The sequence below is a fragment of the Trachemys scripta genome, chromosome 3, assembly GCF_013100865.1.
Source record: "Trachemys scripta elegans isolate TJP31775 chromosome 3, CAS_Tse_1.0, whole genome shotgun sequence".
NCBI lineage: Eukaryota > Metazoa > Chordata > Testudines > Emydidae > Trachemys > Trachemys scripta.
Genome location: NC_048300.1, coordinates 173020343 through 173041737, shown reverse-complemented (window position 1 = coordinate 173041737; position 21395 = coordinate 173020343). Strand labels below are relative to the sequence as shown.

General features: G+C 44.5%; 1 protein-coding gene across 4 annotated transcripts in view; it reads right to left on the bottom strand.

Moving 5' to 3' along the window:
* ASAP2 (ArfGAP with SH3 domain, ankyrin repeat and PH domain 2) overlaps positions 1-21395 on the bottom strand; it is a 173105-nt gene that overhangs the window by 87628 nt on the left and 64082 nt on the right. For all 4 annotated transcript variants that reach the window (XM_034766472.1, XM_034766474.1, XM_034766473.1 and 1 more), the window contains exons 5-6: positions 17762-17811; positions 561-690 (exon numbers count right to left, since the gene is read on the bottom strand). In XM_034766472.1, the coding sequence (XP_034622363.1) occupies positions 561-690; positions 17762-17811 (180 nt within the window). The remainder of the gene's footprint in view (positions 1-560; positions 691-17761; positions 17812-21395) is intronic.

Below are 21395 nucleotides of genomic sequence, written 5' to 3'. Positions count from 1 at the left end.
CTAGAATGTCTCAATAGAAGAGGCTCAATTTTCTAACCGGGTCTTAAAGTCTGGCTCCCTGTAACATGAAACCAAAAAGGATGGGAGCCGTACATCAAATGCTACACAATTACAAACAATCATTGTTACATTATTACTATCATCATGAAGAATGTGAAAGGCAAAGTCCATTACTAATGGCGGTTTGTTTTTCAATACCAGCCCAATGATGTGGAACTGAGATTTTCATATTACTCCACTGCTACAGATAGCGGCCTAAACCCTAAATAATTTGTGGCGTAGTGGTAGTGTGAAGACTAACTGTTTAATTTCATCTGTGAATAACGTATTGAATGAGACATAGGTGATTCTATAATGTATTTGTACGTGAAATAGCAGAGAATGTAGATTCCTTGTTGAAGTTAGTGTGGCAGGGCGAAGAAGTTTAATATCCTGAGTCCAATAAAAAACTTCAAGTTTCCTTTGAATGCAACAGTTTGTCATAACACAGACTCTATCTTTTCTCAAATTTCCTTTTTAAGAATATTAATGGAACAATTGTATTCTATGTTAAACCTTACCTCACACATCTGAAGCTGGAAGAACCGTCTTTCTTTCTCCATCTCTTCTGCAATTTCAGCTCCACTTATTTCTGTACGGATCATTCCATGTAGCTTAGCATGCTCCTTTTTCTCTTTCTCTATTTTCGTACTACGTGGAAAAGAACAGCTAAATCAGGTACACTACATGGTGTACTTGTAGTCCTGCAAATTTTAGATTACTTCCAATTTCTATTTCATTTGAAATTTGATAGTGACCAAGAAACAGCCAATGACTTGCTGTGATAGAAGTCTAATCCAACCGTGCTACCATGAGTGACTGACACAGGAACTCAAAAAAAAGTGGTAGGAAGATACAGAGTTATCTCGTTGAGAGAAAAGACACATTTATGATTCGAATTAATACATAATCCCAACTGACTGATCTTGGTTAACAGAGCTTAATTCTGTCACTAGATTTTCAGAGCTTCCCCTGTCAGCATGGCTTCCTCTCTGTGTGCAGGGTTCCCAAAGCACAGCTGCCATCTCTTCTGCTGCTGAGCCAGCTGGCACTGGGGATGCCGGCCAGCTGGCTGTGTTGCAGATTTTAAAGTCTGCTAAACCAAGTGCCTTGATCCTCTGAAGGTTTCTGCCAGTTTTCTGAAACCTATGTGTAACATGGGTTCTACGATATTGAAGCAAGAATTACAGTATTTTCTCATGACATGGTTTTAACATTACTCTAAATGGAGAACCTGAACTTAGTGTAAAATGACTTGCATGTGTTTAGAATTTCCAATCATCAATAAGCTCTGTACTTGCATGTTCTCTCAAGAGAATGATTAAGTGTCTCGTCTTGAGCCCCAAGCAGCCAGGGGATATACCAGAATTAATCTTTCCATCAACCTTGCTGCTGAGAAATGTTCTGGAACACAAACATTTAATCCCCACCACACCCTCCCTATTGGTAAATCAAATAAAACAAATTTCTTGCAATTTTCCAGTATCCTTGGACATATCCAGCTAGCATTTTGCAGTCTTTCAGCCTATGAAGTTTTCCAGGAATGAAGGGATATCCTAAGAAAAACTCCTCCCTCTTTCACAGAGATTCATAGCTTTCAAGGTCTGAAGGAACCATTGTAAAATATAAAGAGAGCAATTTTTACTCCTCACACTACAGACACATTTGAATGCATGACTTCTAGCTTCAGAAGGGGGAACCATTCCCCTAAACCACCGGGCCATCTAACCTCTCCAGGGGATATACATTCTACACAATCATTTACATGAATCAAAAGCTCACTCCAGAACTTTTCTGGAGCCAGACAGAGCCTTAATACTGAATGCATAGGTGAAAAGCTCAATGAAACTTCAGAGAGACAAAAATCACACAGGTTAAGGTCATGGATAGGAATGATCCCATACAGGCATCAGAGGAAGAAATCAGAGGAGTGCCAAGGAAAAGTCTGCATTCCTGTTTCATTATGGTTACATAGCAGTCACAGAGCCTATCTCTAGGCCCAGTGCTTTTAAGCTTTTGCTGGATGATCCTTTATATGTTCAGTGTAAACACCAGGACCAGATGATGTGGAAGTAAACCAACAAAATGAAGACTCCATCATTTTAAGTGCTAAAAATATCAGCATCTCAAATGGTGATTGCCTATGTAATAATACGAAAAAGCGAATAATATCAGCAATGGTACAAACAGATCTACCCAAAGAAACCATATGCCAGGCACAAAGGATTAACCAGGCACCAGTTATGAAGAACAAGGGGAAAGGATTGATGCAAAGAATTCACAGAAGACAGTGAAATCAGCTCTCGTTTCTTTTTTGGCACTGTAGGCAGAGTAGCCTGTCCATATGCAAGTTGCTGCCAACAAGGGAAACTAGATGGGTGGGTTGCAAAACGTCAACCATGAGAGAAAATACCGTATCCAAAAAACGTTTTTAAATCTCTCAATTTCAACAGTAGCCCAGTGAAAATAATGAGAGAACTGAATTAATTGAAATGTGATCAGGTCTACATCAACAACTACTGGCATCTGATTTTGTCCTCACTCAGGACAAAATATGAACCTAGATTTTCCAAGAAGATCAATTATGCGAAACTATCCAGGCAATGAAGCAATTACATTTTAGAAAGAAACACAAGGGTAATAACCCCCAAAACACAACAGAAAAACTGTTCAATGCCATAACAAAATATTTTGTAGTTCATTCTAGTTTATTCAGATGGAGGGAGGGGAAACCTTACACACACAAAAAACCCAAACTTTACACACACACAGTGTCACAATCAACTGACCACAACAAAGAGGCAGGGGTTTGCACAGCTACCATGCTGACACCTTCTTCACATGCACATGTAGATATTTGCACTTAGTTTAAAATCAACCCACTGCAACCCATTCAGAGAGCAGCAGGGTAAGACGAATCTAAAATGAGTGGAGATCTGCATAGCAGACAAGAAAAGAACCACTCTGCATGAAAGGGCAAGATGAAGACCTATAATGAAAAAGTAGCTATGTAGATGTGTGGCAGAGCTCTGACCTTGTCCCCGCGGGTCCTGCGTTTCTAGGCGGTATATGCTAGCCTCAGTGGCTCTCTGTGACCCTCCACATAGCCCTTCTCTCTCTAGGGCCAGGGTTACAGTCTACTGAGCCCTTTTCATCACAAGCCAGCAAGGAGGTTGGTGAGAGAACTCCCACAGTCTCTGTTGTCCCTAGAGCTTGTTTTAGAACAGTTTAGCCTCCTGTCCTGACAGGGGACTGACTTCCCCTCCCAGGAGGTGTTCCAGTAGTGGTAGGTTGGGGGGAACCCGGGCCCGCCCTCTACTCTGGGTTCCGGCCCAGGGACCCTAATGGTAGCAGCTGTTGGCAGCCAACCTTTCACTGCCAGAGTTGCTACATTTCCCTGGGCCACTTCCCCACAGCTCTCCTGCTTCTCCCTTACCTTAGGGCTCCCTTATCAATAACTTGAGGGTGTCTTCATTAACCAGCCCTTCAGCCACACTTCCTCTCCTCTGGCTCCCTAGCTCTCCTCTGCCTGACTGGAGTGAGCCCTTTTTATAGTATCAGCGGGCCTTAATTAGAGTCAGGTGGTCACATTAGCTTAATGCCCTCACCTGACTCTTTGCAGGTTAATTGGAGTCAGGTGTTCTCATTAGCCTGGAGCAGGCCCTGCTCTGGTCAATCAGGGAACAGAAAACTGTTAATCCAGTGGCCAGTATATCTGCCTTCTGCTATTCTGCTGTACCCAACTGGCCTGGGTCTATCACATGTCTTATCCAGTTTTCACGGTATGTCACTATTTTTGTATTTGTTTTCCTAGTTTTGGAGTCAAAGTTAGATAATTAGATAACTAGGACTTCTAATACTCTTGAAAAGCTTATTTTGCGTTTTAGAGCTCAAATATGAGAAAAAGCAGGTCACTACTTAAAGGCTTTTACATAGAAAAATCACTATTTCAAAGGAGTTAATTGTTCTTTCATTCTGACACCAACATGGATGTGAATTTATGAAAAACTAGAGGAGATAAGCTATTGCAACAAAAATAGACATCCATTCTAACCTCTAAAGACCACATTTTTAAAGGTAGATTATTTTTGTAATAGAGTTGAAGATGCACCATCACTTGTATTTCAAAGGCTATTTCCTTTTATAAAACTCGTGTTATACCTTTCAATCACTGACAGGTCCCCATCAATCCAGTCTCACATTTCAGTCTGACTCTCCAACATATCCTCTTGTATGACTTGCTCTCTACTTAAAAGTTCAAAACGCTTATTCCTCTCCTTGTATTTTCTATCACTATTGACACCACCTCTATCCAAACCCACAATCTAGAAGTCATCTTCAGCCTGTCCCTCTCTTGTCCTGCACATATAAGTGGTCATGTCCAAATCTATCCTCTTCTTCCTCAATAATATTCAAAGATCTATGCAGTGGTATTTCCCATTTTAAGAACAGGGAATCTCACTCAAAATGGAAGAAATGTTTAGTGTGACTACTGTACAATATTGGAAACAGAAACCTTTAACTAACCTTTTACTGTAACTGTTGTTCTTCAAGATGTGTTACACATGTTTTACTCTAGGTGCGTCGTGCCCAGTTGTCAGATTTTTCCCTCAGTGGTACGCATCGCAGCAACCCAATTGCCCTCTGCTACCCCATGCTACTGCACGCAGATGTAAATGGCAGAGTTGGCCCTGGCACCCATCAGTTCCTTCCTACTGGATAGACTCCAATAGAGAGGGGAAGGATGATGGATCATGAAATGAACATGCACAACAATCACGGGAAAAGATTAGTAACTCTTTTTTCTTTGCATGACTGCACATGTCCATTCCACTGTAGGTCTCAAACAGTACAAACTGGAGGTTGGCTCGGAGTCTACTTGAATAGGGAACAGAGGATTACTCATCCAAACTGGGCATCGTCTCTGAATTGCTGAGAGATAGCATAATGAGAGGCAAACGTATGGCATAATGACCAGGTTGCAACCTTGCAAATGTCCAAGATGGGAAAGGCTGCAGAAGCTACCTGAGACCTGTTTGACTCTGCCAAAACTCTTCTCTGGGGCATCACATCTGTCAGCTGGTAGCCTAATCGAAAACAAGTGGATATCCAAGAAGAGACTGTTTGGGTAGACGCTGGACAGCCTTTCATTCTGTCTGCAATTGTGATGAACAGTTCCACCAAAGACCTAAACGGTTAGTCTGGTTCAGATAAAAAGCCAAAGCTCTTCTACCACCTAGAGTGTAGAGCTTTTATTCATCTTTATGGGCATGAGGCTTTGGAAAGATGATCGGTAAATAAATAGATTGCTTGGTTAATGTGAAAACTGGAAACCTCTTCAGTAAGAAACTTCAGGTGAGGGCAAAAGTAAAACTCTCTCTCTACAGAAGACCATACAGGGAGATTATGATACTAGAGCTCGCAATTCCCCCACTCTCCTGGCTGAGGTAATGGCAACTAAATAGCCACTTTCATTGAAAGGTGTAGCAGGGAACAGGTCACCCGTGACTCAAAGGGAGGACCCATCAGCTTTCCTAAAATTAGATTTAAGTTCCTGTACCTGTGGATATAATCTGTCGAGACCTTTCAAAAATCTGATAGACATAGGATGGGAGAAGAGTGAGCAGTTGTCAACAGGAGGGTGGAAAGCCAACACAGCCATCAGGTGTACTTTGATGGAACTAAAAGTTAACCATTGTTGTTTCAGGAACAAGAGATTTGTTCAATATATGCTGGATAACAGTCCGAGCCATGAAAATGCTTTTTTGCCAGGAACAGGTGGAGAATCTTTTCCATTTAAACAGGTAAATACCCCTATTCAAAGGCTTTCTACTACTCAGAAGCACTTCCTGTACTCCCTTAAAAATAAACCACTTCCAACTACATCAGCCATGAAGCATCCAGACCATCAGGTGGAAGGCCTTCAGGTTGGGATGTAGAACCTGGTTCTGAGAGACCATGTCTGTGTCTAGCAGGAGTGACAGTGGAGATTTGACCAATAAGGCTACTGAAGCTGAAAATCAGTACTGATGGGGACATGCTGGAGCTATGAGTATGAGGTGAGCCTAGTCTTGTTTGATTTTGGGCAGGAGCGGAACCAGAGGGGAGGCATACAGCAGGCTATTTGATCATGGTAATAGGAAAGCATTTGTCAAAGAACCCAGGCTATAACCCGGCTTGGGAACAAAACTGATTACATGTTCTATTGGCCTCCGTTGCTTCTGTGGGAGTTCCCCAGAGCTGGAAAATTTATCTGGCAGTATCTGGACAAAGGAATCACTCACGGTGAATGATAAACAACCTGCTTAGGTGGCCTGCCAGAACATTCTGCATCCCTGGAAGGTGGATCCAAGTGGTGATATGGAAATCACCAAGGAGAATCGCTTCTTGGCACAAATGCATTGATCGGGATTCTCCTTGCTTATTCACATAAAACCTGGCTGCTCTATTGTCTATTAGCACCATCAAATTCTTTTGTTCAATGTGTAGAAGAAACACTATACAAGCCAAATGGACGGCTCACAATTTCCTTACATTTATATGTAGCTTTAGATCCTAAGCAGACCAAAGAGCTTGTGTCGGCAGAACACCCAAGTGATTCCCCCAGATCCAGTTCCAATGCATCTGTAACTAAGGTGAGCATCTGTTTTGGAGCAGCAAAGTGAAGTCCAACACAAACACTGGAGGGTTCTGTCCACCAGTCCAGACAGGACAAGACCTGATTTGGTACTTGGACCACCATGTCCATATGATGAGAGATTGGTGAATACACCAGTACTAACCAACCTTGTAACATTCTGAAGTGCAGTCTGGCAGTACTGCACTAGGTAAATACATGCTGTCTTGTGTCCTAGATGCTTTAGGGAGTTCTGTACTGTAGTGCCACAATGTGCCTTTAAGTCTAGAGCAATGGCACACAATGTTTGAAATTGCAACCATGGCTGGAGGGCCTTGGCCTTCCTAAAATCCAGGACTACTCCAATACATTCTAATTTTTGTGTAGGTGACAGAATTGACTTATCTGGATATTGGCTGTGCTGGACAGAACCTGAGACCAGGACCAGCTTCTCACCAGCCAGGCATCTAGGCAAGTGAACATGTGAACTCTTGACCATCATAGGAATGCTGCTACCACCACCAAACACTTTGTGAACATGAGGGGCTGCAGACAAGCCAAAGAGCAGCACTGAAAATAATCATAAAATCATTGGACTGGAAGGGACCTAGAGAGGTCATCTAGTCCAGTACCCTGCACTCATGGCAGGACTAAGTATTATCTAGACCATTCCTGACAGGTGTTTGTCTAACTTACTCTTAACAATCTCCAGTGATGGAGATTCCTCCACAACCTCCCTAGGCAATTTATTCCAGTGCTTAACCACCCTGACAGTTAGGAAGTTTTTCCTAATGTCCAACCTACACCTCCCTTGCTGCAATTTAAGCCCATTCCTTCTTGTCCTATCCTCAGTGGTTAAGAAAAACAATTCTTTGCTCTCCTCCTTGTAACAACTTTTTATGTACTTGAAAACTGTTATCAAGTACATAAAATGAAGGAGGTTTAGATTGGACATTAGGAAAAACTTCCTGTCAGGGTGGCTCTATCATGTCCCCTCTCAGTCTTCTCTTTTCCAAATTAAACGAACCCAATTTTTTCAATCTTCCCTCGTAGATCATGTTTTCTAGACCTTTAACCTTTCTTTTTTGCTCTTCTCTGGATTTTCTCCAATTTGTCCACATCTTTCCTGAAATGTGGTGCCCAGAACTGGATACAATACTCCAGTTGAGGCCTAATCAGCGCAGAGTAGAGCGGAAGAATTACTTCTCATGTTTTGCTTACAATACTCCTGCTAATACATCCCAGAATGATGTTTGCTTTTTTGAAACAGCGTTACACTATTGACTTATATTTAGCTTGTGGTCCACTATGACCCAAAGATCCCTTTCCGCAGTACTCCTTCCTAGGCAGTCCTTTCCCATTTTGTGTGTGCGCAACGGATTGTTCCTTCCTAAGTGGAGTACTTTGCATTTATCTTATTGAATTTCATCCTATTTACTTCAGCCCATTTCTCCAGTTTGTCCAGATCATTTTGAATTTTAATCCTATCCTCCAAAGCACTTGCAACACCTCCCAGCTTGGTATCATTCGCAAACTTTATGTCTAGTCTCTAAAACCTTGATGAAGATATTGAACAGAAACGGACCCAGAACCAATCCCTGCAGGATCCACTTGCTATGCCATTCCAGCATGACAGTGAACCACTGATAACTACTCTCTGGAAACGATTTTCCAACCAGTTATGCATCCACCTTGTAGTAGCTCCATCTAGGTTGTATTTCCCTAGTTTGTTTATGAGAAAGTCATGTGAGACCGTATCAAAAGCCTTACTAAAGTCAAAATATACCACATCTACCACTTCCCCCCTATCCACAAGGCTTGTTACCCTGTCAAAGAGCTATCAGGTTGGTTTGACACAATTTGTTCTTGACAAATCCATGCTGACTGTTACTTATCACCTGTGCTGGTTGTCCGTGCCGGCTGCCTGTGCCGGGAGGCTCAGGCTACAGCCTGCTACCAGCCCAGCCCGAAGGCTAGGGCCCTAGATTGTTACTTGCTGTCAGCCCTATCGCGAGCCTGTGAGCTAGAGACTACACAGGGTGCTGCCCTTCTCAGGGGCAGGGACAAGGGGCCCAGACCATGGCTGTGTGTTTGCCTCTGTCAGACGGGCCCAAAGCTCTAGACTGCTTACGGCTCAGCCCCACTGGTGCAACCCGAGGCAGAGGACTAAACCCCAAGACAACAAGGCAGAGTGGCCTCCCTTCCCACTGGAGAGCAAGGGAGCACTATATCCTGAAATTACTATACTATACTTGGCCAAAAGGAAAACTATACTGCAATATGGAAAAAACAGTTTAACCATCTACTGAGTCCAAGTGTGGGGGTATGGACGAGGACTAGGGCTTTTACAAGAAAATTTCAGACACTCAGGCCTTGTCTACACTACCGCGGTAAGTCGACCCAAGTTAAGCTACTCCAGCTGCGTGAATAACATAGTCAGCATAGCTTAGGTCGACTTACTGCAGTGTCTACACTGCACTGCGTCGACAGGAGACACTCTCCCGTCGACTTACCTTAATCTTCTTGTTCTGGAATACCGTAGTCGACCAGAGAGCGCTCTGCAGTCGATTTAGTGAGTCTTCACTAGACACACTAAATCAATCCCCACTGCATCGATTGCAGCAGCATCGATCTCTAGTAAGTGTAGACATGGCCAGATACTTTTACATTCCAGAAACTTAAAATGGTTTTAACAGTTTGAGCTTTGCCATTTTTGAAAAGAAAAGGAAAAAAAAAAGTTAACAAGTGAATTTACCCAAGTGGAAAGAGCATTATATAAACACATGCAACATTTATTTTCCTTACAGATTTAGGTGTGCAGTAACAACCTATGCCTTCTCCAACTGACTTCAAATGGTGCAGAAACAGGCCATGAACAACGTGTGGATATCTGCATCCATGAGTGTGCATGTTTCTGCACATTGAAGTAATGCTCCTTAACTCACTTAACTGATTCCTGTAATCACATGAACACATTCAAATAACAGTTCTGTTTATTTGCAAGGGTATTTCAAATGTGTAGTGAAGAGTGTAATTAATTCATTTGTAGTTTTCAGAATTGAATGGGAAGGTTAGCAGATGAGAGAAGGAGGGCACCAGTTAGCCATAGTTGAAACATCATCTGCTTTCATTGTTTTTCCTTTCGTAGCAGTAGAGCTGCTAGCACAGAACTAACAGACATATTCACTGCCTTACAAAGTAATAAATGCTTTTTAAAAATAGTTTAAAATCAATTTCTTAGGCACAGCACTCTTTGGGGGACAAGAACTGTGTTTTATATGATGTCTGGAAAGTGCCTGGTGACATTGGAGGCACTACCATAATAGAAATCAATGCATAAATACCACCACACTACAGCAAGTCTATGGTGCAAGAGCTGATATCACATCATTAATATCTAATACACCACAACAGGGTTGATCAAACTGACATGTGTGGGTGAGATTTGGCTCACCACTTTGTTAAATATGGTCTGCCTGCTGGAAGTCTGAGCAGTTTTTCTGACACATGCATTCCTTCTCCACATGCTCCCTCTGCATGACTGCTGTTAGTGTGTAAGCACATGGGAAAAGCAATGAGAGTGTGTGTGTGGGGGGGGGGGGGGAGGGAAACAGAAAAATCAAAAACAAAAAAGAATCTATGCTCCACCCCAGGTCTAGTCAAACAGCCATAATTTGACCAGTTCCACTGTCATGTATTAGAGGTATCATCAGTCCAGGAGAACACTGAACTCGAGGCCTGGCAGGTAAGAAAAAGGAACTGGTTTTAAATAATTTACATTTAAAAAAAAATATTTGCAATTTGTAAGGTTACATGAGAAGTTTCCTAATGACACAGTCTGAAGATAGAGGTTTTTTTACCAGGAACTATTGGTTTTTAAGAGTGTAATCTATACATATACAAGTGTGCTGCTTGCCAGGAGCTAGGTTTCACAATGTGACGGAGAGACTGCTGAGACTCATCAAGCCCTCGGATTGCTACCCCTTCCTGCTTCTCCACGTGGGCATCAATGATACTGCCAAGAATGACCTTGAGCGGATCACTGCCGTCTACGTGGCTCTGGGAAGAAGGATAAAGGAGTTTGAGGCGCAAGTGGTGTTCTCGTCCATCCTCCCTGTGGAAGGAAAAGGCCCGGGTAGAGACCATCAAATTGTGGAAGTCAATGAATGGCTACGCAGGTGGTGTCGGAAAGAAGGCTTTGGATTCTTTGACCATGGGACGGTGTTCCAAGAAGAAGGAGTGCTAGGCAGAGACAGACTCCACTTAACGAAGAGAGGGAAGAGCATCTTCACAAGCAGGCTGGCTAACCTAGTGAGGAGGACTTTAAACTAGGTTCACCGGGGGAAGGAGACCAAAGCCCTGAGGTAAGTGAGATGCTGGGAGGAAGCACAAGCAGGAGAGCGCAAGAGGGGAGGACTCCTGCCTCATATTGAGAAAGCAGAACGATCAGCAAGTTATCTTAAGTGCCTATAAACAAATGCAAGAAGCCTGGAAAACAAGCAGGGAGAACTGGAAGTCCTGGCACAGTCAAGAAATTATGATGTGATTGGAATAACAGAGACCTGGTGGGATAAATCACGAGACTGGAGTACTGTCATGGATGGATAGGCAGGGCAGAAAAGGTGGAGGAGTTGCATTGTATGTAAGAGAGCAGTAGGACTGCTTAGAGCTCCAGTATGAAACTGCAGAAAAACCTGAGTGTCTCTGGATTAAGTTTAGAAGTGTGAGCAACAAAGGGGATGTCGTGGTGGGAGTCTGCTATAGACCACCAGACCAGGGGGATGAGGTGGACAAGGCTTTCTTCCGGCAACTAACAGAAGTTACTAGATCACAGGCAGGGCTGGCTTTAGGCCGATTCGGCTGAATCGGGCCCGCACCTAAGAGGGCCCTGCAGCTGTCCACCACACCCCCGCCCCCAGCTCACTTTCCCATCCTCCCCTCCCCTGCTTCCCGCGAATCAGCTGTTCGCGGGAAGTCTGAAAAGAAGCAGGGGCAGGCGGGCAGCAGCAGGTAAGCTGGGGCGGTGGGCGCGAGGAGGGCTCCGGGGAGGCGTGGCACGGCCCAGTCCGGCCCCGGCCGAGCACCCCCAACCCCGACCCCAGCGGCTCTGGCTCCAGCCCGGCTCGGGGCCCGGGGCACCGGCCCCGGTTCTGGCTGAGCGTGCTGGCCCCAGCCCCGCGGCGCTGGCCCAACGCCGAGTGGCTCTGGCTGCAGCCCGGCCCGGCCCGGGTCCCGGGGCACTGGTTCCACCCGAGCACCCCCGGCCCGGCGGCTCCGGCCCCAGCTGAGTACCCCTGGCCCGAGCAGCTCCGGCCCCGGCCCCAGCGGCTCTGGCTCGGACCCCGGGGCACCGTCCCCGTCCCCGGCCGAGTGACTCTGACCCAGCCCCAGCCGAGCAGTGCCGGCCGAGCACCCCCGGCCCCGGCCCCAAACCGCGCAACCCCGGCAGGAGGAATTGGGCCCCGCCCTTGCTAAGGCCGGCCCTGATCACAGGCCCTGGTTCTCATGGGGGACTTCAAATCACCCCAATATCTGCTGGGAGAGCAATACAACGGTGCACAGACAATCCAGGAAGTTTTTGGAAAGTTTAGGGACAATTTCCTGGTGCAAGTGCTGGAAGAACCAACTAGGGGCAGAGCTCTTCTTGACCTGCTGCTCACAAACAGGGAAGCATTAGTAGGGGAAGTAAAAGCGGATGGGAACCTGGGAAGCAGTAACCATGAGATGGTCGAGTTCAGGATCCTGACACAAGGAAGAAAATACGGACCCTGGACTTCAGAACAGGGCTTTGGAGCGGAGCCCGGAGCTGGAGCGTGGAGCAGCTCCAGAGCAGTGGAGCAGCAGGTTTTTGCCTGGAGCTGGAGCGGAGCCGGAGCACAGCTCCAAAGCCCTGCTTCAGAAAAGCAGACTTTGACTCCCTCAGGGAACTGATGAGCAGGATCCCCTGGGAGAATAACATGGAGGGGGAAAGGAATCCAGGAGAACTGGCTGTGTTTTAAAGAATCCTTATTGAGGTTGCAGGAACAAACCATCCCAATGTGTAGAAAGAATAGTAAATATGACAGGCGGCCAGCTTGGCTTAACAAGTGAAATCCTTGCTGATCTTAAACACAAAAAAGAAGCTTACAAGAAGTGGAAGATTGGACAAATGACCAGGGAGGAGTATAAAAATATTGCTCGGGCATGCAGGAGTGAAATCAGGAAGGCCAAATCACACTTGGAGTTGCAGCTAGCAAGAGAAGTTAAGAGTAACAAGACAGGTTTCTTCAGGTATGTTAGCAACAAGGTGGTGGTCAAGGAAAGTGTGGACCCCTTACTGAATGAGGGAGGCAACCTAGTGACAGAGGATGTGGAAAAAGCTAATGTACTCAATGCTTTTTTTGCCTCTGTCTTCACAAACAAAGTCAGCTCCCAGACTACTGCACTGGCAGCACAGAAAGGGGAGGAGGTGACCAGCCCTCTGTGGAGACGGAAGTGGTTCAGGACTATTTAGAAAAGCTGGATGAGCACAGGTCCATAGGGCCGTATGCGCTGCATCTGAGGGTGCTAAAGGAGTTAGCGGATGAGATTGCAGACCCATTGGCCATTATCTTTGAAAACTCATGGCAATCGGGGGAGGTCCCAGATGACTGGAAAAAGGCTAATGTAGTGCCCATCTTTAAAAAACGGAAGGAGGAGGATTCTGGGAACTACAGGCCAGTCAGCCTCACCTCAGACCCTGGAAAAATCATGGAGCAAGTTCTCAAGGAATCAATTCTGAAGCACTTAGAGGAGAGGAAAGTGATCAGGAACAGTCAGCATGGATTCACCAAGGGCAAGTTATGCCTGACTAACCTAATTGCCTTCTATGATGAGATAACTGGCTTTGTGGTTGACAGGAAAGCAGTGGACATGTTATTCCTTGACTTTAGCAAAGCTTTTGATACAGTCTCCCACAGTATTCTTGCTGGCAAGTTAAAGAAGTATGGGCTGGATGAATGGACTATAAGGTGGATAGAAAGCTGGCTAGATCGTCGGGCTCAAAGGGTAGTGATCAATGGCTCCATGTCTAGTTGGCAGCCGGTATCAAGTGGCGTGCCCCAAGGATCGGTCCTAGGGCCAGTTTTGTTCAATATCTTCATTAATGATCTGGAGGATGGTGTGGATTGCACCCTCAGCAAGTTTACAAATGACACTAAACTGGGAGGAGTGGTAGATACGCTGGAGGGTAGGGATAGAATTCAGAGGGATTTAGGCAAATTAGAAGATTGGGCCAAAAGAAATCTGATGAGGTTCAACAAGGACAGGTGCAGAGTCCTGCACTTAGAATGGAAGAATCCCATGCACTGCTATAGACTAGGGACCCAATGGCTAGGTAGCAGTCCTGCAGAAAAGGACCTAGGGGGTACAGTGGACGAGAAGCTGGATATGAGTCAACAGTGTGCCCTTGTTGCCAAGAAGGCTAATGGCATTTTGGGCTGTATAAGTAGGGGCATTGCCAGCAGATCGAGGGACGTGATCATTCCCCTCTATTTGGCATTGCTGAGGCCTCATCTGTAGTACTGTGTCCAGTTTTGGGCCCCACACTACAAGAAGGAAAAATTGGAAAGAGTCCAGCGGAGGGCAACAAAAATGATTAAGGAGCTGGAGCACATGACTTATGAGGAGAGGCTGAGGGAACTGGGATTGTTTAGTCTGCAGAAGAGAAGAATGAGGGGGGATTTGATAGCTGCTTTCAACTACCTGAAAGGGGGTTCCAAAGAGGATGGATCTAGACTGTTCTCAGTGGTAGCAAATGGGGGAGGTTTAGGTTGGATATTAGGAAAAACTTTTTCACTAGGAGGGAGGTATATCACAGTTACAGTGTAAAAGGAACCTATCTGTGGACCAAAGTCTAGATACAGACACGAATGCATGCAAGCCCCGAAGTCTAAACAATCATGTCAGGATATTAAAACACTGTGCTGCTTAAATAGGAAATAATCTTGTGGATACCCCTGATTAGTTGGACTAATAATACAGGTTTGGAGCTAGTCCTGTAGAAAGAGGCAATAGGATACCAATGTCACCATGTAGATAACAATTTTCATGTGCTGAGCGAGCAAGGAATAGCACTACAAACCAACAATTCCGAGCAACTAGTGTTTTCAATCTCAGTTGAGAATCCCAAATTTACAAGTTGAAGTGCTTTCGCACAGGGCATGGTCACTACCTGCAGATTCAAGCTCAGGTAAATTTACAACAACATGAAAACATTTCTGAGCTGCACCTGAAACAAATAGCCTGTAATGTTCAAACTGAGGAGGAAAATCTAAAGTATTTCTGGCACTGCAGTAGAATAAGCTCCAGGACTAAAGCATCAGAAACGCGGCATCAGAAGGCCCAATTCAACCTGAATTGAGTCCTTTGCTACCAAAGCAGTGTGGTCCCAGCAGTGGCTGCCAAAATTTCTTTTTTTATTATTGATGTATTTATTTGTTTTAAACTGTTGCTCCTTGAAGTTTGGGGGATATCAATATATAATTGATTGTATATAAATAGGACAAGCATTCAGACCCAGTGATCCACCATCACAATAGTAGAGTGGACTTTAGGGAAGCTCTTTATAGCCTGTCTTCCAAAACAAAGCATTGAAACTAGAATTGAAACCTAGGTGTCCCTAGGAAGTAACAGCCTTGGACAGTTTCAAAATCAGGCCATCAGCACCAGTTTTGAGGTCTGAATCACTTTCAGAACCAATAAGTGGTGTGACACTGAAGGAGACATTATAGGCACTGGAGCTACCTCTGTCTCAGAATGGGAAAAGTTTTTTCAAGATTTCAGAACCAAGGATGTCTTGGCATTCAAGAACACCTTGTTTAGGGAACCCAGCTGAAGAATTTTGTAGCTGACTAAGGCCATTCTGGGTCCTCCTCAGAATTGTCAGCCTGAAAATTTGTTAGTTCTACTGATTTCATCTGGAGAGACTCCCACAAAAGGAATGCCTAGAGTCTCAGTCAACTATGACCGAGGACTTGGATTAAACCACCATCTCTGAACAGAGTTTAACATGCAACTAAGCATCTGACCACTGGAGAAATTCTGGGGCACAATGCCAACATTTAGGGGTGCCAACTCAGTAGACTCCAAATTATCAGGAGACTATGGTGCCACCTATAAAAACCCAAAAGCAATGGTGCCAGGTTCTCAGAACCAGACTCAGTCCATCTGTGAACCACTTATGTTAGACAGTGTCACAGCATCAGATTCTCCTGATCCTGTATTGCTGGATACTCAATATTGGACTGCTCAGTATAGAGTTGACGGTGCCAGAAAATCAAGGGTGCTGGATATTTGGACTCAAACGCAGCTACCCATGACAAATCAGGCAACCTTGGTGATGCTGAAATATGGTATAACACCCCTTTAATAAGTGGCACATCAGATAAGTCAGTTGCGCTGGCATTGGATCCAATGACTTGGGCAAATCCACCAACCTGGGTATCATTGATACGAGGCACTAAATCAGTTTAACAAATGGTTTACCCACGATAACAGAGGTGGAGCCTAAGCACTGAGTTATGTTGACTGAGATGGATCTTATGGCTATTTCAGTTGGATACACGAAGTCAACTAAGGTCGACTTTAGTGCCACTTATACTCAGCACCACGCCAAGTCAAGAAACTGGCTCACCGGAGTAAATTGTGCCGGATCCACGGCACTTGACTCAGTGGACCCAAAAGGATCTGGGGATCTAACTCCAGTTATACGGATACTGATCCACTTCAAGCACATGGTATACCTGCCAACAGTATCAAAATCTTGGCACCAGATTCCGACAACACAGACGGTAGTGGGAATGATACTACCATGGGCAACATGCAGTGTAAATGTAGCCATATCGGTCCCAGAATATTAGAGAGACTAGGTGGGTGAGGTAACACATTTACTATACCAACTTTTGTTGGTGAGAGAGACAAGTTTTCAACCCAGACAGAGCTCTGTGTGGCTTGAAAGCTGATCTCTCTCACCAACAGAAGTTGGTCCAAAAAAAAAAAAAAAAAAAATATTACTTCACCAACCCTGTCTCTCTATTTCATCAAGTGGGTCCATGGCACTGGATAATAGCCATTGGATGGATCTGGGGATACCCATAGTGTTGGAATCTCAGCCCTGAACAAGGTCAACCTCAGTGTCATATCAGCAATGATGGAATGTCAGCACCAAATGATGTCACCCCAAAGGGGTCCAGAAACCTCAGTGCCAAGTCAACTGCCAGAATTTCAGTGCAAGGCCCAGTCAGGTAAGAAAGGGAGAAGGACATAATTAAGCCAGGCACAGAGCCACTTAGGCTAGCAGCTGTCCAGAGTTGATGCTGGACTTGCATATTTCCAGATTTAGTTGACTGAGCCTGGGAAGTCCTGTCCCACCCCACAATAATCAATGGGGGCACAAGAGGCATCCTTCCCACTTCTCTGGACTGCTCAGACTCAGCCATGCCAGACTCACACCTTCTTTGTTATTCTAAATAAAAAAACTGTATGAAGTGACCAACAATCTATCTAACTAAACTGAAAATGGTCCATGAAAAGGCAGAAGGAGGCAGGAAAATAAAAAACGACAGAAATGATAAGGACACTATATGCAATACAAGTTCACTGCACCTTCAGTAGTTTAAGAAGGAATTAAAGGGAGGTTGGGACCACTTGCTCTTTTATACCCTCAGAACCCTCCACCAGGTGAGGGAGAAAGGGGGCAAGTGGACCCCAGTGGACATTGTTCTCCAGAAGGCACTCAAAGAACAGTACCTCTCCCCATATGCAGTGAAGGGGGTAATAAAGGTGGACTGGTTATGACTGCTCTCTAATGGGAACATTATTAAGCACACAAGCTTACCAAAAATGGAACGCATTTTTTAACCATCATTGCCATAGCACAATAAATGATAATTAACTTAATTCATAAGTTATATTATCAACTACAGAATTCTAAAATAATTTTTCCATAGATCAGTATTGTGCACATGCTTTGAAAGAAATTATGCTCAGGATCTCAGGTGGGGCTCAAGGTGTTACAATAACATAAACCACCACCACCTCTACATTTCAAATTATGCTCTACACTTTTATTAAAAAGGAAATACATACACTTTTGTTTCGTAGTCCTTCCAAGCCTTATCAAAAGGTTTTTTCAGATCCTGTCAACATAGGAAAAAGACATTTAACATGGCTAAGTATTTGCTACAAAAAACACAGTAGATCTAATCACCCAGGCCCAGGCATTGTTGTGGGTGCTTAGTACAGGACTGACAGGGAACAAGGAGCCCTTCCTCTCCCCTTCCCCCTCCCCCTTTGTGCAGCTCACATAAGAGCTGGGAAAAAAAGAGCTCAGGTGTGTGTAAGGACTGCTTCCTAACTATTACTACAGGAGTGCATAGCTGCATGCAAGTGTGCATGGGGAACAGATTATGCAGCAACCTTAAAAAAAAAAAACAAAGAACATGTGGCAGTGTGCATGCTCCCCCCGCACACTGCATAGCTCAGAAAGGCATTTGGCCTCTAAAGCTGCCCTTGAGGCAATTCAGCTCTACACCATCTGAAAGTCTTTGCCTAAATGGTACAATCAAGTCTTATTGGAAAAGGTGAAACTGGCTGTCCCATGAAGTGGAACTTAATACCTGTGGCCTGAACTTCCAAGACACCTTGTTTTTAAATGTTACATGTACTGAGAGGGGAAAGAAGCAGAGGCATTGCTTTGTCATTAGGCTTGTGACCAGAACCTGCTCAGACCTCCTGTATTCCTATGGAGAGGCTTTTGGCTTACAGGATATGGTCTCCACATTAAACTTGGATGCTTGTTAATTAAAAAAAAAAAAAAAAAAAGACTTAGTCATTTGACTTCAGTGGGAATAGGATTGGGCCCTACTGGCCCAAATCCTGCAGCCTAACTCAGATGCAGAATTTCCCTGGACTTCAAAAAGAGCAAACTAGAGGATTTGGCTCTGAGCACAAGATAACTTGGATAAGTGCTTATTTTTACAAGGCATTCAATTGTTTTATTAGCATCTAATGTGCTCGGTGATTGAAGTTTTATTACATGATTAGAGAGATCAGCCCACTATAGATCAAACAAAATTACTAACTACCAAAATTAGAAAAAAAACTGATAATACATAGCAGAAACCACACATTTCCTTAAAACAATTATTTATGAAATCCATATTCATAATTATTCACTTAAGCCACAGACCAAGGCGACAGCATTGTAAAGACTGAGGGCCCAGTCTTAGGGTTACCATATTTAACAAATAAAAAAAGAGAACCCTCCACGGGCTCTGGCCCCGCCCATTTCCCACCCCAGCCCCGTCCCAACTCCGCCCCCTCCTCCCTCCCACTCCCAGCCACGCGAAAAGGGCTGCCCGAGCGCTACCGGCTTCACGGTTTGCCGGGCAGACCCCAGACCCTGCGCCCCCGGCCGGCGCTTCCCCAGCGCAGCTGGAGCCCGGGAGGGGAAGCGCCCAGCCGGGGGCGCAGGGTCTGGAGGCTGCCCGGCAAACCATGAAGCNATGCAGCAGAGCAAAAAAGAAAATATTGTCTTTGTTCTATAATGATTTGAAAGTGCTATGCTGATGGTTTCCTAAGCAGTCCTCCAAACATTTATGCAAAGGAGTAGCATTACTCATGAGTGTCCTTGATGCTAAGTATTTGGAGGACTGGGTAGGGTTACCATACGTCCGGTTTTTCCCAGACATGTCCGGCTTTTTGGTAATCAAACCCCCGTCCTGGGGGAATTGCCAAAAAGTGCCAGCCGGGCACTTCCCCTCCCGCGGCTGCTCTGCTCCTCCCCTGACTCTTCGGCTCTGTTTAAGAGCCGAGCTGCCCGAGCGCTACCGGCTTCGGGCAGCCCCCATGCCTCCGGACCCTGCGCCGCCAGAGCCCGGGAGGGGAAGTGCCCGGCTGGCAGCTGGGGTCCGGAGGCAAGGGGGCTGCCTGAAGCCCATAGCGCTCGGGCAGCTCGGCTCTTAAACAGAGCCGAAGAGTCAGGGGAGGAGCAGAGCAGCCGCGGGAGGGGAAGTGCCCGGCTGGCACTTTTTGGCAATTCCCCCAGGACGGGGGTTTGATTACCAAAAAGCCGGACATGTCTGGGAAAAACCGGACGTATGGTAACCCTACCCAGTCCTCCAAATACTTAGCATCAAGGACACTCATGAGTAATGCTACTCCTTTGCATAAATGTTTGGAGGACTGCTTAGGAAACCATCAGCATAGCACTTTCAAATCATTATAGAACAAAGACAATATTTTCTTTTTTGCTCTGCTGCATTTCTACTTCCTCCTTTTTTTACCTGTTTATAACAACATTAACAGAACCAACATATACAGCAGAGTGGATTGTAATAAACTGATTTTGCACTTGAACAAACACCAAATCAAAGGTGAGGCATGAAAAAGCTATCTACTGCTTTGTACAGTGTGCTGCTATGCACAGTATCCTGAATTATATGAATCCTGTGTCTCATTTGTTTCTGCAGGTTAATTGTGAAAATAAAAATCAAATGATTTCATCTTGTTAAACATACCCAAATATTACACTGAAATGGAATGGTCTCAGGCAGTCAAGAATACAGGGACACAAGAGAGTCTCTTGTCCCCACATTAACGCCCTGATTCTGCAACATGCTTAACTTTATGTACTGTGAATAGTTCCACTGTCAGTTGGACCGACTACACACAATGCGTAAGGTTAAAACACTTGCTAAGTCTTTGCAGGATTGGGACCTCGGCTCTCTTTCCCAATTCAGTTATGAAAGAAGGAAAACAAAAATATGCTGCAGTTATTGGCCTGTAGTGCAGGAACGGGTTAGAAAGAGGTAAAAGGGGGAGGAAAAGTTGAGATAACTAGAAGGAAGCTAAAGGGTCTAACCATTTTTGTCTGTTTTTTTTTTTTTTTTTTTTTTTTTTAAAGAAGCATTTTACCTTTCTGCAGTTTACAGCCTATTTTGTAGGATTTTTGTTCTGTTTTTTTCCCCTTTAATTTAAAAATATTTCAGAACAACTGCTTCCAGTTGCTTCCTCATTGTTCACTAATAACCAGACCCTAAGCTAAAAAAAACTCCTAGGCCATTGGCTTAGAAATTTGTTACAAAAAACGCATCAGCATTAGGGTTCTAAGTTTATTCAACTCAGGACACAGTTATTACTTCAGGCAGGACGCATCCAGAGTTTAAATTCTATATTTATTCATGCTAAACAAAAAGTTTCACCTACTCAAGTGTAAAGCTCCAAATAAATTTACAATGCTATATAATGTTCATAGTAATCCTTTTAAATTAAACACAAGTTCTTAAGCATCTCTCCCCATGTATTTTATCTGAGCTCTGTGCAATCCTTGCAATCTTCTACCATAGCTTCAAGATTATTATACCTTCTGAAGGAACTTTGTCCTTTGGTTTTGTAATTAACTACACACTGTACTATAGCTAAGCCACAAGGGCAAAGAAGTAACTCAGTTCACAGCTGATTTCAAGGGCATTCCTTAGTTACCAGGTAGAGAAGTAGTATACTAGCATATGGGGGTAGCTGTGTTAGCCTGTATCCACGAAAACAACAAGGAGTCCGGTGGCACTTTAAAAACTAACAGATTTATTTGGGCATAAGCTTTCGTGGGTAAACAACCTCACTTCTTCAGATGCATGGAGTGAAATACATACTAGCATATGTATTTTTTCAACTAAAATTAAATTGGTACATTAGCCATATATATTTGTACCAAAAATAACTT